Here is a 14,303-nt window from a genome sequence, read left to right as displayed (position 1 = left end):
CGTTTCATTTGGAAATTGTGAATTCCTTTTTCTGTAAGAGAGAAGAGCATCTGATAACATTTAGAAGTGGCAACAACAGTTCACAGATTGACTACATTTTGACTAGAAGAAAATATCTTAAGGCAGTAAAAAATTGTAAGGTAATCTCAACAGATCAAGTGGCACAGCAACACCGGCTGCTGTGCACAGACTTTAAAAATCAAGTCAAAGATAAGAACCTTTGGAAGCCATGGGAGGAAGACAATTAAGTGGTTTTGCTTAAAAGAAGAGAGTGTGAGGAACTGTTTTAGGGAGAAAGTGTTACAGAGGATTTCGATGGACTAGAAAGTTAACAAGATTGGTGGAGACATAATTCAAAAGCAATTCTAAGCTGTGCAATTGAGGTACTTGTGAAACATCCAGAAAGATCAGAGAGCAAGAGGGTTGATGGTGGAATAATAATGTACAAGCAGTAGTAACAGCTAAGAAGAAGGCTAAGCAGAAGTGGGACGAGTCAAGAGTGGAAGAGGACAGAGAGGAGTACAGAGATAAAAAGCGAGAAGCCAAGAGAGTTGTTGCACAGGTGAAGGCCATGGCATATCGAGACCTTTATGATCAATTAGAAACAAAGGAAGGACAGAGAAAGATTTATCGATTGGCAAAATGTAGAATAAGGCATCAAAGGACATCATACATGTGAGGCAGATCAAAGATTCTGGAGGAAGGGTATTAAGGAGGAATGTGGATATAAGAAACAGATGGAGAATATACTTTGAAGGGCTTTTGAATGAAGAAAATGCAAGGACTCACAGAGAAAATGGGGAGCCTTATGAGGGGGATGGTGCAGAATATTAGTAGAGTGGAAGTGAAGGCGGTCATAAAGAGGATGGAGAATGGAAAATCGGTGGGCCCTGACGGGATCCCAGTATAGGCATGGAAGGCACTGGGGGGGGGGGGGGAATGGACCTGTTAATAAAAGTTTGTCAACAGGAAAATATACCCGAGAAATGGAGGGAAAGTACACTTGTCCCCATCTACAAGATTAAATAGGATGCACAAGACTAAGAATTACAGAGGAATAAAGTTGATGTCCCACACATTGAAAATCCTAGAGAGGGTTCTTGATGGAAGACTGAGAAAGGAGGTGGAGATTGCAAAGGAGCAATTTGGCTTCATGTCTGGTCGATAGATGACAGATGTTATCTATGGGTTACAACAGATGATGGAAAAGTTTCGCGAGAAGCAACGAGAGCAATGTATGGTATTCATTGATCTGGAGAAAGCGTATGATAGAGTGCCAAGGCAAGAATTCTGGAGGTGTCTGAGGGAGAAGAAGGTACCAGAGAAATATGTCAAGCTGGTGCAGGAGATGTACAGAAATGTGAAGACAAGAGTTCAGACCTTCCCGGGAGAGACAAAGTTTACCAGTGACAGTTGGCTTGCATCAAGAGTCAGTATTAAGTCTGTATCTGTTTAATATTGTGATGAAGGTGGTGACGGGGGAGGAGGTGAGAGAAGATGCACCTTTGACACTATGTTGTATGCAGATGACATCATGCTGTATGCAAAATCGAGAGAAGTGGTAGCTAAACTGGAAAGTTGGAGGAAAGTACTGGAAGAGAGAGGTATGAGACTGAGCTGAGGTAAGACAGAGTATATGTGTTGTAAAGTGGATGGCAGCCAGGAGACAGATCTGGAGCTGGAAGAAAATGTCATCAGGAAGGTCAGTGACTTTAGATACTTAGGTTCAACAATGAAAGAGGATGATAAGGCTGCGAAGGAAATGGGATGCAGGATAAAAGAACTGGAGAGAGATGGCTGGAGTGCTATGCAATAAGAGGGTGCCGATCAATCTAAAAGGCAAAATCGACAGGACAGTGGTGAGACCAGCTATGACGTATGCTATGGAAACTGTGGCCCTGAGGAAAAATGACATCAGCAGGATGGAGGTAGTGGAGATGAGAATGCTTAGGTAGATGTGCGGTGTGACCAGAAAGGATCGTCTGAGAAATGACTATGTAAGGGGAACGGTGAAAGTTATGAACTTAGGAGCAAAGATACAGGAGGCAAGGTTTAGATGGTTTGGTCATGTGATGAGGAGGGAGGAAGAGTATGTGGGAAGAGGATGCACATCCATCTGCATGGATGTGCAGAAGAGGAGGAAGTGCCAAAGAAGAGATGGGAGGAGATATTGGAGGAGGACTTGAGGATGAAGAACTTGGATGTGGCTACAGCTCAAGACAGAAGGTTGTGGCAGAGATTCATTACAAACAGCGACCCTACTTAAGTGGGAAAAGCTGCAGAAGAAGAAGAAGAAGATAAATATTTCCATGGCAAATTTTCATCTCAAATAGCATTAATAATTCTCCCACTTAGTACTAAGACCATTGGAAAATGTGCAGCTGCCACCCAACGTCTCTTCGTACACCTCGAAACCCACAGAACAGGTTTCTTTTCCTTCTCCTTCATCCCTGCTACTACATGAAATAAAGTTATTAATTTGAGCACAAACATTCCATGGAATTCATACAGAATGATATTAATAATGCCTATATTTTGATATTTAAACCACTCTAAGTTAATTGAAAAATTAACTTAATATTTGACTTTATGCTGTGTCTCTCTCTCTCTCCATAAACAGATATTAATTTTAATCAAATAAAATTCTTTAAAGAAATTCAGAAATCTGCATTAAGACATTTTAAAGAGGTAAATTGAATGCTTATTTAAATTAGTCATACTTTAATTGCATTAGTAGAACCTGTTGAAATAAAGATATCCTGATAATCACATGGCACACCATCACGATTTTCAATAAAATGAGCAACTTGCTTCCTAACAGTTTCGATTCCAGTACTATCTGTATACGATCCTACAAAATAAGTAATAAAAAATGCATGCATTTATATCTATATAAGAGTTTACAAAAACAAATGGTACAAAATTCTTGCACCTGCATGTTAATTCATAATATTTTATTTTAGTTTATTTTTGAAAGGACAGCAAAGACAAAATATTTCAGATATGTTGAAAAGACACCAGAGATAACAGTAGTATTTTTGATAAGAATATATTTTGTAGTAATATTCTTCATTTATACAACAAATTAACCAAAGCAGCAAAGAATTATTCTCATTGGATGTAATCTACTCTATACAAAATGACAAGTTGAAATTGGAAATGGATGTGACGTCGGCTTGAAACGGATGTAGGCTGTAACGTTTTTTTGTAATATTTTTATGTAACGTTTTTGTCAAGTTATTTGAAATGTTTTGAAACTCAGGGCTACCCTGAGTGTCAAGTCTTCAAAATTCGAGTCATCGGAATTCAAGGAGAACTGGCCTACCAGTCCGGAACACGGGGGATTGGGCACCATAGGCATCAGGAGGCAGAGCCCACTAGCAAGCATATAAATATCTAACTCAATATCAAGAGTAAAAAAAAAAAAAACATGATTTTCTCCAAAGCTTTCATTGTTTATATACAAAAGTGGATGGTGAAAACCAAGGGATTGGCTGTGGATCAAAAGTAATGAAATCCACATTGCTGGTCACTGATTTCTTGGTAGGACTCCAGGTGATGGCTGTTAGTGACCTCAATAATTTTAAGAAAACTGAAGATAAATCAAAAAGACGATAGTTTTTATAATTTTTTTAATGGGCTGAATATAGATTTTTTTTCTATCATGTAAAGTAGCTAATGGAGTAGAAAGATTGAAAAGGCAGTATAGGCTAGGTGTTAATTCTGTAGCATAGGTTTTTAGCACATAACAGAAGAAAAACTATTGCAGCAAGATGACTTGGTGTCTAAGCTATTTCTTTCTAACAAAAAATTAGGGGAGATATGCAGTTCTTCATAAAGGGGGAAGAACTTTGCTCTAGTCATCAATGCAAGAATTGGAGAAGGATGATGCTAGCAAGTCAGACTTTATGGTACTTTTGCAATGGCCTTGACAAGGAGGGACCAGATGGCTCACCTGCCATTTGAGCAAGAACCAAGTTTTTTTGCCCATGGCCCTTTCAAAATCAGATCTGGATTTGATGTTTGTAGACATTGCAAACTGCAGTACAGGTTAATTATGAGACAAATTTAATTTTTGAGTCACTTGTGATGTGGTGAAATTTTTTCTTGGACTGGCCTGACACACCTGCTGGAGAACTAAGGCTAGGATAGTTGTCAGAAACTGCAAGTGGATGAAGGCCTTCATTCCTGTAAAAATAGTTTTGTTATCCAATCTGAGCAAGTAACTGGAAAATGAGAAATAAAAACATAATTCAAACATAGAAAGTACAGAAGACAGTAGTCATTTGATTAAGTCAGAAGACTGAGAACAGTTGGATAAAGGATGCTTGGTGACAAAAGAAACAAGTGGAGAAGTGACATGTACAATGTATTTGGAGGGAAAACTGGTTAAGAAAAGGTCAAGGATGTTAGCAGGATAGTGAGGATTATCTGGTATTCTGGTGAGCAGACAGAGTATCAGTGTTGGCATTGCTGAACAGCAAATAAAATAACAGCATCTCCACCAGCTTGATCAGTGGAAAGAGAATGGAAACCAGAGTCGATGAAGAAGATGACCTTACTGTTTAAGAAATTTTGAGTCATTCAATAACATGTAGCTATTGTTTGTGGTTTTTTAGTTGTATTTTTATTGTTTTTTTTATGTATTTTTGGTCTATTTTTTGTGACCTCAATAAAATTTAATCTGAAAATGTTGTTGAATTTGCTGGTGTGAAATGGAAGAGTTAAATAAAGAATGCATGCAATGAAAGGTGGAAGACTCATGTAACACCCACAATGGACAGACCCAGTCTCCTATCCATGTATAACCTCAATAGTTCCTTGCCATAATATAATATTCAGCCTCCATCCAGACAAGATCTGCAAAAGCAGGTGGTAGCAGAACTATTTGCAAGCTATCTAGCAGCTGGTCTACAAAACCATTTTACTGTTGCACTTTTCTGTGTACAATGTATTTAGCATGTCCATGAAGGCTTTCACATTCACAGAATATCGGAAGCGAGCCATTTCAGATCTCCAATAATCAAAGTAATGGAGTTTCACTGGGCAGTGATAGTCAGCAACCAACTAGAGGTAGATAATTATTAGTTTTTTTTATGTAGCTCCCATCTATAAAAGGCTTCTATAAATTTTGTATTTTTTCATAGTCTTGAATTCCTGCCCTAGAGAACATGGAACTTTTTCAAGCAACTCTTCAGGCCTCCAATAAGCAGAGAAGTGGTATCACACTAGGAGATGAAATTCATATCACATGTAAAGACAATCATAAACATCCATGCCCACCTGAGGGATGTAAACTAACAGCCTGTTGGTTGAAAAGCAGATAAGCTAACCAATCAGCAAATTTCCTTTTTTTTTTGTTGTATTTTATTCTTTTTCTATACATTTTTGGTGTTTTTTTTGTGATAATTTGTTATATGTCTTCCAAATTTGTTACTTATCATTAATTATTATTCATCGTCATCTGAGCAATTCAGGTATAGGCTATTTATGTCCTGTTCCTGGCTCTGCAGATGAAGTTGATCTTTCCACCTGAATCTTGGACGTCTACGGTCTCTTCTCCCTGTAGATTTATATTTATATACTAATTTGGGGATCCTATTGTTATTCATCCTTTCTATGTGGTGTAGCCAATTTTGCTGATACTCATTTATTTCTTGTATGATGTTTTGTTTTATTATTAATTATTATTATTATGTGACACCTCCAAGGAGTCCAAAGACTCATTGAGGGAGGGTACCTACTCTACAACTCTTCATCTCCACCACTCAAATCCACCAACTACAGTAAATCACATCATCTATACCAATGCCATCTACTGCCTATCACCACTAGTATTTTCACAGACAATGACAAACATCCCTGCCCACATTTGGTTCGAACCTGCAGCCCTTTGGCTGGAGAGTGGATATGCTAACCACTCGGCCAACCAGGCTGGCAATTATGACAACAGATCAGCAATAGATGACAATTATTTTAAAGTGAAGACTGAAAATGAAAATTTCAATATGTGATTAATCCATTCTAAAATCATTCTAAACTTTCTAAATTCATTTTGTTCTCTTACTAGATAGTTTTCTATATAGTTAGTTACCCTTATCTTTTTTATTTTGTTTCTTGAAAATAGGCAATAATGGATTTCCCTCAGTCACCTGAAGATGTTTTTCATTTTCAATTTTCATTTAATAATTTTTAATGTAATAACAGATGTTTTTCATCTGATCAACTTGTTTCACCAAAGAAGTTGTAGGGGCAATAAAGGAGAGTTGCATTCTTATCTTGCTTTGGAAAAACCGATCAGTCAATTGAAAAACATAATGCTGAACATTGTTAATTAATGTTCAATTACAGGCATGTCCCAGTCATATCACATATTAGGTTCCAGGCCACCAATGTATAATGAATTTTGATATATGGCAATTCAATGTCCCACACACACACTTGTACATGCATGTAAGAGTTTAATAAATGTTTTTAAGAAATTATATATGTGCGTAAATTACATAAATAAAGCATTATGTCAGTTAAATAAACTTAGAATAATTTTTGCATACCTAAAAATGATTCTGAATAGCTTGGCATAAGAAAATATGCCAACCAGTTTGGTCATCAACCTCCACACTTAAAAGTTTTTCCATTTACTCAATAAAACTGCCATGTTTATGGATAACTGTAGTGTTAACTACTGTAGTACTTCTCACTTCACCAATAAACTTATTTTAAAAGAACTGCGACAACAGTAGTGAAAGGTAAGTTAGCCTGTGGCCTCTCTCAGAGTTCAATGTAACATCGTCACTAAATTTAATCTAAATTCCACTATATTTTAATCTTAGTACATAATGTAACAGGTTTATGCATCTTTTTTTCGCTGGAAGCAACAACACCCTTACTTTGAATTTTATGTGCCATTATTAACAACAATAAAATAAATTATTAGTAATAATCAGTTTATCATTCATTACAAAAAACCAAAACAAAGAATGATGTAGCAAGCAATGACATCATAAACAAAAGTTAACAAAAAATTGCACGTTGTTAATTCATGCGAGCATGTTGCTAAAACCGTCATATGAGCAAATGCAGTATATAATAAGTGGAAATTGGTCATAATTAAAAAGCATTGTATGAGCAGATTGTCATAAAGTGAAGGTCTTAAGGCAGGTTATTCCTGTAATTGCTTTCATCCTTATTTTGGTTACATCTGTTTTCTAATACTCCCATGGTCTCTTTACATCATATGAGTGTGAAACAACTTTAAGTTTCAAGTGATAGATGTATTGCTGGGTGAGAGACATCTCCCATGATGAATCTGTTAACTCCATTGAAGTTTGCTATTAATAATAATAAAGATAAATAACACGTATCAAAATCTGAATATAAGACAAAATACAATTAAAAAATGCATTGGCACATTTTAAATACAGTTTTACTACCACTCTCTCTCTCTCTCTCACAAATGTACATTAATTTGTGAATGTGGCTAGTTTCAGTAATGAAATAATGTATAAACATTTGCAAGCACAAGTACTGAAGTATATATAAATAATACCAGCACATATGGAGTCCAAATTGAGGCCAGTTTACAAACATGAGTTCAAGTGTAAAATTTTGCAACTCCATTTTCATTCTTAAGCTTCTCCAGCAGTTCTTTCTTCTAACATCAAGTTAATTAAGCTGCAAATGAGTTATTATTATTATGTGACACATCCAAGGAGTCCAAAGACTCGTCGAGGGAGGGCACCTACTCTACAACTCAATCCACCAACTACAGCAAACCGCATCATCTACACCAGTGTTTCTCAAAGTGTGGTACACATATCCCCGGGGGGTACATGAAAGGTCTTCAAGGGTACGTTGGCAATTTTCGGCTATGCATCATTAACGCATGGAATCATTATTAAGAAAAAAAGAATTAATTTAAACTTATATATTTCTTAATAAATTACATATATACAGTAGACTCTCAACTATCCGGAGCCCGGATTTTATCACGGGGAATTATAATAATACAGTAATCCTCCGTGATAAAATGAGGAATACGTACTGTAATTTACTTTGCCAAGCGGGCGTCTGCTACAATCCTCCTACGTGACATGTGCATAACACAAGTTGAGACATGCAAAGTGCGGATTTTCCAGCTTCGTCAGTTGTGTATCAGATGTCCACAAGTGTGGAATACGTTAGCCACTGTTGTTGGTTACGTTAGTAAATTGTTAGTAAAGAGATTCGAAACATATCACTTGTAAAGTCTTGGAAAATTCTTTTGGACCATGAAGGTGGACATTTCAACCTTGAACCCGTGTGTGAAACCAAAATAGAAGATGAAAACGATAAACTTGTTTCGTTGCTCAAAAATGTACCGAGCTGTGACGATGTCAATGCAGAGGACATTGCAGAATGGATGTCAAACGACGAAGTTGATGAAATAACTGACAACGATATTGTGGAAGTGGTGACACAGGGGGAAGAAGAAGAGGAGGAGGCATCCTTAGATGACAGGAAAAATCTCATCCCACATTCGGAAGGGTTCAAGACGATTGAGGCAGCACTGCAGTACATTAATGAGCAGGAGAAAGTGACGCCAGCTGATATCATCTGCTTGCGTAAGTGGAGGGACACTGTGTCGCAGAAGAGGGCTAAAAGGGTGAAGCAGTCATCTATCAAGGACGTTTTCAAAAACTGTAAGTTTTGACTCTTTCATCTTAAGCCTACCTTTTCACATTTGTGTGAAAAGGTAGGCCAAGAACTCCAGCCTATCCGGCTTTTGTGTTATCCGGCCTGCCCTTCCGCACATTAGGCCGGATAGTCGAGAGTCTACTGTATATATTAAATTATATTATGTATTATATCTCGTATATAATACATATTATGTATTATATATGAATTATGTATGAATTCTCCTACTCAAATTGCGAGTTACTATTGTCCCAAAGTTCGCGTCGGGACGATAGTAACTCGGTCTCTGCGGTAAATAGTATTCCCTCCGCAACAGCTACTATACTGCAGACACACGAAAAACAATTAATTTTATTATGTTCCTGAAAAAAAGGTACAGAGACATTTGCAGGCTGCGTGATATATTTCTCAACAAATAGTGCAATTAGAGACACTGGGATAAAAATGGCACTAATTAACGAATCACCTGTCCCATCCCACAGAAACTGCTGTATAGACTCAAACAAAACCATGTGTTGCACTGGCAACACATGGTTTTGTTTGACACCACCCCATTCGTGAATGTGTTAAAACTGAGAAATATATAGTGAATGTGTTTCTGATATTATGGAATTTGTTTGAAGGGAAGTAGCATTTCAACTCAATTGTTGAAATGAGAGCCAACTCAATTTTTGTTTTTCTTTCTTTTGTGTTTGGATTGCGTGACCTTTTGTTAATACCGCACCAATCACATACACATCTTCATAGTCTGCTCTAGCTCCACTGGCCTACAATTCGAGCTCTGCTTTCCCTTCTCATTAGTCATTTGTGAAGGATTGTTCATTACGTATCTCAAGTCTTGTAAATTACTGGTAATTTTTGCTTGAAATAATGGGAAAGAAGATGACGCTATTTGGGTAGATGACTTTGATGCACACAAGAAAACCACTCTCGATGCCAGAAGTAGTAATGGTGAATAGAAGCTTCTTGGTAAATCATACCCAGTTTCAGTTTTTTTCTGAAAACTTTAGTTTCCGAAAATCCCTGCATATATCTTGCTCCACGATTTTTTTGCTTTAATTTTGGTAAAAAAATGCAAATGCGAGTTATATTCGAGTAAATACAGCAAATTTTTTTTAGCTTTCAAATGCATAAGTATGGATCATTGGTTAAAGACTGAATTTATAAAACACACAAAAGAGAGCAATATAGCAAATACAAGTAGCTGTAAGCAACAAGAAAACGTTGATATTGTATCCCCTCTCATTGATGATAAATTATTTAAATTAAGTAAAAATTTATAGTATCTTTATAAATTTTGTTCTATTAAAAATAAATCATAGTTTTTGTTTACATATACATCTAAATTCAAATAAAACAGACATTTACAATGAAATATACTTTATGTTTATTATTATTATTTTGATAAGGGGGTACTTGGTAATAATGAAAATTTAAGAAGGGGGTACACAGATATCTGAAGTTTGAGAAACACTGATCTACACCAATGTCATCTACTCCCCACTACCATCACACCACTAGTATTTTCAGAAACAATCACAAACATCCATGCCCACGGCAGGATTCAAACCCACAACCTTTTGGCTGGAGAGCAGATACACCTAACCATTCACCCAACCAAACTGGCAGTGAAACCTAGTCAATTTCAATGCTTCCGAAACAATCTTTTTTTCTCCTCACATAAAATACCTTAGTCCTTCTACTCTTACTTTTTTTTAATGCTCAGCTAAATAGTCAAGACCAAACCTCTCTTCTTATTGACAATCACTCCTAGTCTTTCCTGCATAAACACATCACATTCCTTAGCAAACACATTACACACCCTCAGCCTCAAAAATCTTAACATTATTTTTCATTCAAGTTGTTACTTTTCATCTGTCCAGCTACCAACAAAAGGGAGTGGTTCAGTAACTTGATTACCCCTCTCTCACAGGAGGTCAATTTTCATATTGTTTCTTTTTCTATATATATCTCCACAAGTGCTGCTTTCAAACAGAACTGGTGTCCATCATGCCTCCCATGTCTGCTAAACTATGATAATAATAATAACAGCAGCAACAGCTGTCCAACATCCATTTACAGTTAAACTGCTAATCCACCAAATCTAATAATATCATTCAAATTTCATTCGATTTACCTCTGTACTCCTGAAGAGCCTTTCACATGAAGTATTCCTCAAAGTTTACAACTTTCAGGCCTTCAGAAAGAATGTCAATAGATTACTTTTCTCTTGACATACACATATTGGTTTACAGCTTCTTTTTGTGCAGAAGTGATATAAAAAAATTCTCTGTCAGTTCATGATAATTATCATAATCTATCATTTATATGATTTGTCAGGTTTCTCACAAGGATAAAGTAAAGCAATTAAGTATAATGTGATAACTATTATTATGGGACTGAAGTGACTTTTTTAACAAAGGAACTTTTTTTATTAATTTCCTTTTGTTTAACAAACTCCTTTTAAATAGGAGATATATTCCATAATTATTATGGAATATATCAGGTAACAAAAAATGTTTGCGAGGTTTTCGGTAGAGTTCTCTGCAATGACTTGCAGAGAACTCTACTGAAGAGAACACAGCGCAATTTTTTGTGTGTGTCATAAGGCACAGATATGCGTCAGTCAATTGGATTATCAGATGACAAACTTCAAATGCTATCAATTTGTTCTTCACTTCTTTCACGTCATATAAACAAGCCTTTTTGGATTACTTGCTGACTTATGATGAAAAATGGATCTTGAACTCTAACAGGAAGCAAACTTATCATTGGTTGTCACCAAGCAATCCAGTGCTGCACACTTAAAAGGCACCACTTCATCCCCAGAAGACTATGCTTTTTTTTTGTGGTGGACTGGAGCAAATATTGTCCACTACAAGTTTCTCACTGCAGGCTAAACAATTACAGCTGAGATCTATTTGATGCAACTCTAGATTGTGCAGGATGCGTTACTTCAGAAACGCACAGGACTAGTAATCAAAGCAAAGTGCTCTGTTTACAGGACAATGCAAAATCTCATACTGCAAACATATCCATGAGAAGATTTGTGCTTTAGGATGGAAGATACTCCCTCATCCTCCATGTTCTCTTGCCATTTCTCAAGCGATTATCACCTTCATTTTTTTTTTCTTCCAGTATTGCAGTCTTCCGGTATTGCACTACATGCTAGGGTCACTTGCATTTGCTCATGCCAGTGGTCGCCGATACTTTATAGTTTACTACAGTAGTATCTCGGATCCAAACTAATAAAAACCGTGCTCATTCGGATTAGCGAAAAGTTCGGATTAGTGAATTTTCGCCCAAGAGACAACAATAACTGGCGTTTAAGACAAAAATTATCAGATTCTAGTGGTACAGCAATTTAATTCTGGAAATAAATGAAGTAACTCATAGAAGAAAAGAAAAGCTCATGTACTGTAATGTAAAACTTAAAAAGTAATATAAGTTTATTTTAGTAAAAACTTCAGTTTGTATATATCTTTATTATTGAGGATTTTAATTTAATAGAATTGCATAGTTCAGTATATAACTTAATTTGCGTAAAAAATATCACTTTCTTGTACACAACACACAAAACAAAGTCTCACAAAATAACACACAAAATTTTTTTTTTTAATTTCTCTGTAAAAAAAGTCACTGATTTTCTTTCGTTTCTTGGAAGCTGAACTTTTTTTTGAATGCTTCTTCTCGGAGCTGCATTATCAATAAAACTTTGTGGAATGGCATATCATTCTGATTAGCCATTATACACATTAAAACTGTCAACTGCCTCTTCATGTTTTACTTTTTTTTCTTGGAATTCTTTATCGTCATCATTATCTGCTAATTCATTCTGTAGCATCATATTTATAATTTTAGCATCTGATTTGATTTCGAATTCACTTTCGGTTCTACCTATAATCCATTCCGTAACATCTGTTTCTGAAATATCAACATTTGGATTTATATTTTTAACCAAATTATGCACGTTTTGAATTTCTGCTTTTTGTGTATCACCGTAGTTATCTTCGTAAATTCTAGAAGGCCAGTTTTCTCCATGATACTCGAACTGCTTCAGGTTTGAGGATTCTCAAGCAACATCAATTGAAAATGCTACATCCTTCAAATTTATATTTTTTATTGATGTGGTAACGTCATAATTTTGGGAAATTATATTTAAAAGCAGGTCTTTACGATCTTTTAATTTAATGGATTGTATTATGTTCTGATCCATTGGTTGCAACAATAGAGTACAGTTTGGAGGCAAAATAATAGCATATAAAATAATAATATAATAAAAATAATAAAACTTTTTTTTCTTTCAAACAGTTCGGATTACTGGAGGGTTCGAACTAAAGAGGTTCGGATTAGCGAGATACCACTGTATATTCAGCAAGAAACTCTCTGATTCCAATCTTTGAGTTTCTTATTCGGTTTTAAAACTATGTGGGATTTAATATCCCCTTAATTTAAATAATGTTTTCATTGCCGAAATGAAGCTTATTAGCTCTTTATACTTAAGTAGATTATCACCTACTTTTTGGTGCTACTTCTCACTATCACATGCAAAATATACAGTTCCGCAATAAAACAGATCGAAGAGGAGGATGCTAGGTTTATTACTTCTAAAGACAAAACGTTTTATAAAAGCAGAATTTACAAACTTGTATCTCACCAGGAAAGAGTTGTAGTTTATGAAGATGCTTATTATTATTATTACACCCTCTATGGAGTTGGCAGACTCATTCAACTGACAACATATTTATCATATAGAATCTTAAACACCTTGAACACTCCTTGCATTAATAACAACACATTCTGGTAATGCATTCCATCGACAATTCTCCATGTAAAAAATCTACTCCTCACACCCCTGTTCACCACACTTTTACATAACTTCCAGGGATAACTTCTGGTTCTTCCTCTCTTACCTTCTATTCTTTTTATAATCCCCTCTGGATTAATCTGATAAATCTTCTCACTAACTTCAATGTCTCTATCATATCACCTCTCTTCCTCCTATCCAAACTCAGCAATCACATTTCTTCAACCTCTCTCCATAGCTAGCATTCCAAACTCCCAATACTGTCTTAGTCACTCGCTTCTGGATCCTCTCCAATGTCTCCCATCACATTGAAAACCAGGTATCCAGATCTGAGCACAATAGTCCAAGTGTGGCCTGACCAGTGTCCTTCCTTATTCCTACATGTTGGGGTACTTCTGATCATAGTAGCACTATGATGTGCAGCCTTTGCAACATTAGCAATATGCCCTCTAAACTTCAGTCTACTGTCAACCATCACTCCCAAATCTCTAAGCTCATCCACTACCTGCAGTACGGCACCAACGATTTAGTACACAGCCTTATATTTCTACACTCAAAAATGCACACCTTACACTTACTGATATTAAAACTACAACTCCACTCTTTTTTCCAAGTAAGAAGTCTATTAAAATCTTCCTGATGCCTTCTAATCTTCAGTCTACTGTCAACCATCACTCCAAAACCTCTAATCTCATCCACTTCCTGCAGTACAGCACCATCGATATAGTACACAGCCTTATATTTCTGCACTCCAAAATGCACTTATTGATATTAAACACCTTGCACTTATTGATATTAAAACTACAACCCTACTCTTTTG

The 14,303-nt window shown here is 36.0% G+C and overlaps 1 protein-coding gene across 3 annotated transcripts in view; it reads right to left on the bottom strand.

The window, feature by feature from the left end:
• LOC150093718 (alanine aminotransferase 1-like) overlaps window positions 1-14,303 on the bottom strand; it is a 193,286-nt gene that overhangs the window by 117,040 nt on the left and 61,943 nt on the right. For all 3 annotated transcript variants that reach the window (XM_090413040.1, XM_090413043.1, XM_090413042.1), the window contains exon 5: window positions 2,721-2,851. In XM_090413040.1, coding sequence (XP_090269166.1) covers window positions 2,721-2,851 — 131 coding nt within the window. The remainder of the gene's footprint in view (window positions 1-2,720; window positions 2,852-14,303) is intronic.

The sequence above is a fragment of the Typopeltis vanoorti genome, chromosome 23 (assembly GCF_054136105.1).
Source record: "Typopeltis vanoorti isolate ZY-2024b chromosome 23, IOZ_Tvanoo_1.0, whole genome shotgun sequence".
NCBI lineage: Eukaryota > Metazoa > Arthropoda > Arachnida > Uropygi > Thelyphonidae > Typopeltis > Typopeltis vanoorti.
The sequence above is the reverse complement of the archived record's forward strand: the minus strand, read 5'-3'. Positions and strand labels throughout refer to the sequence as shown.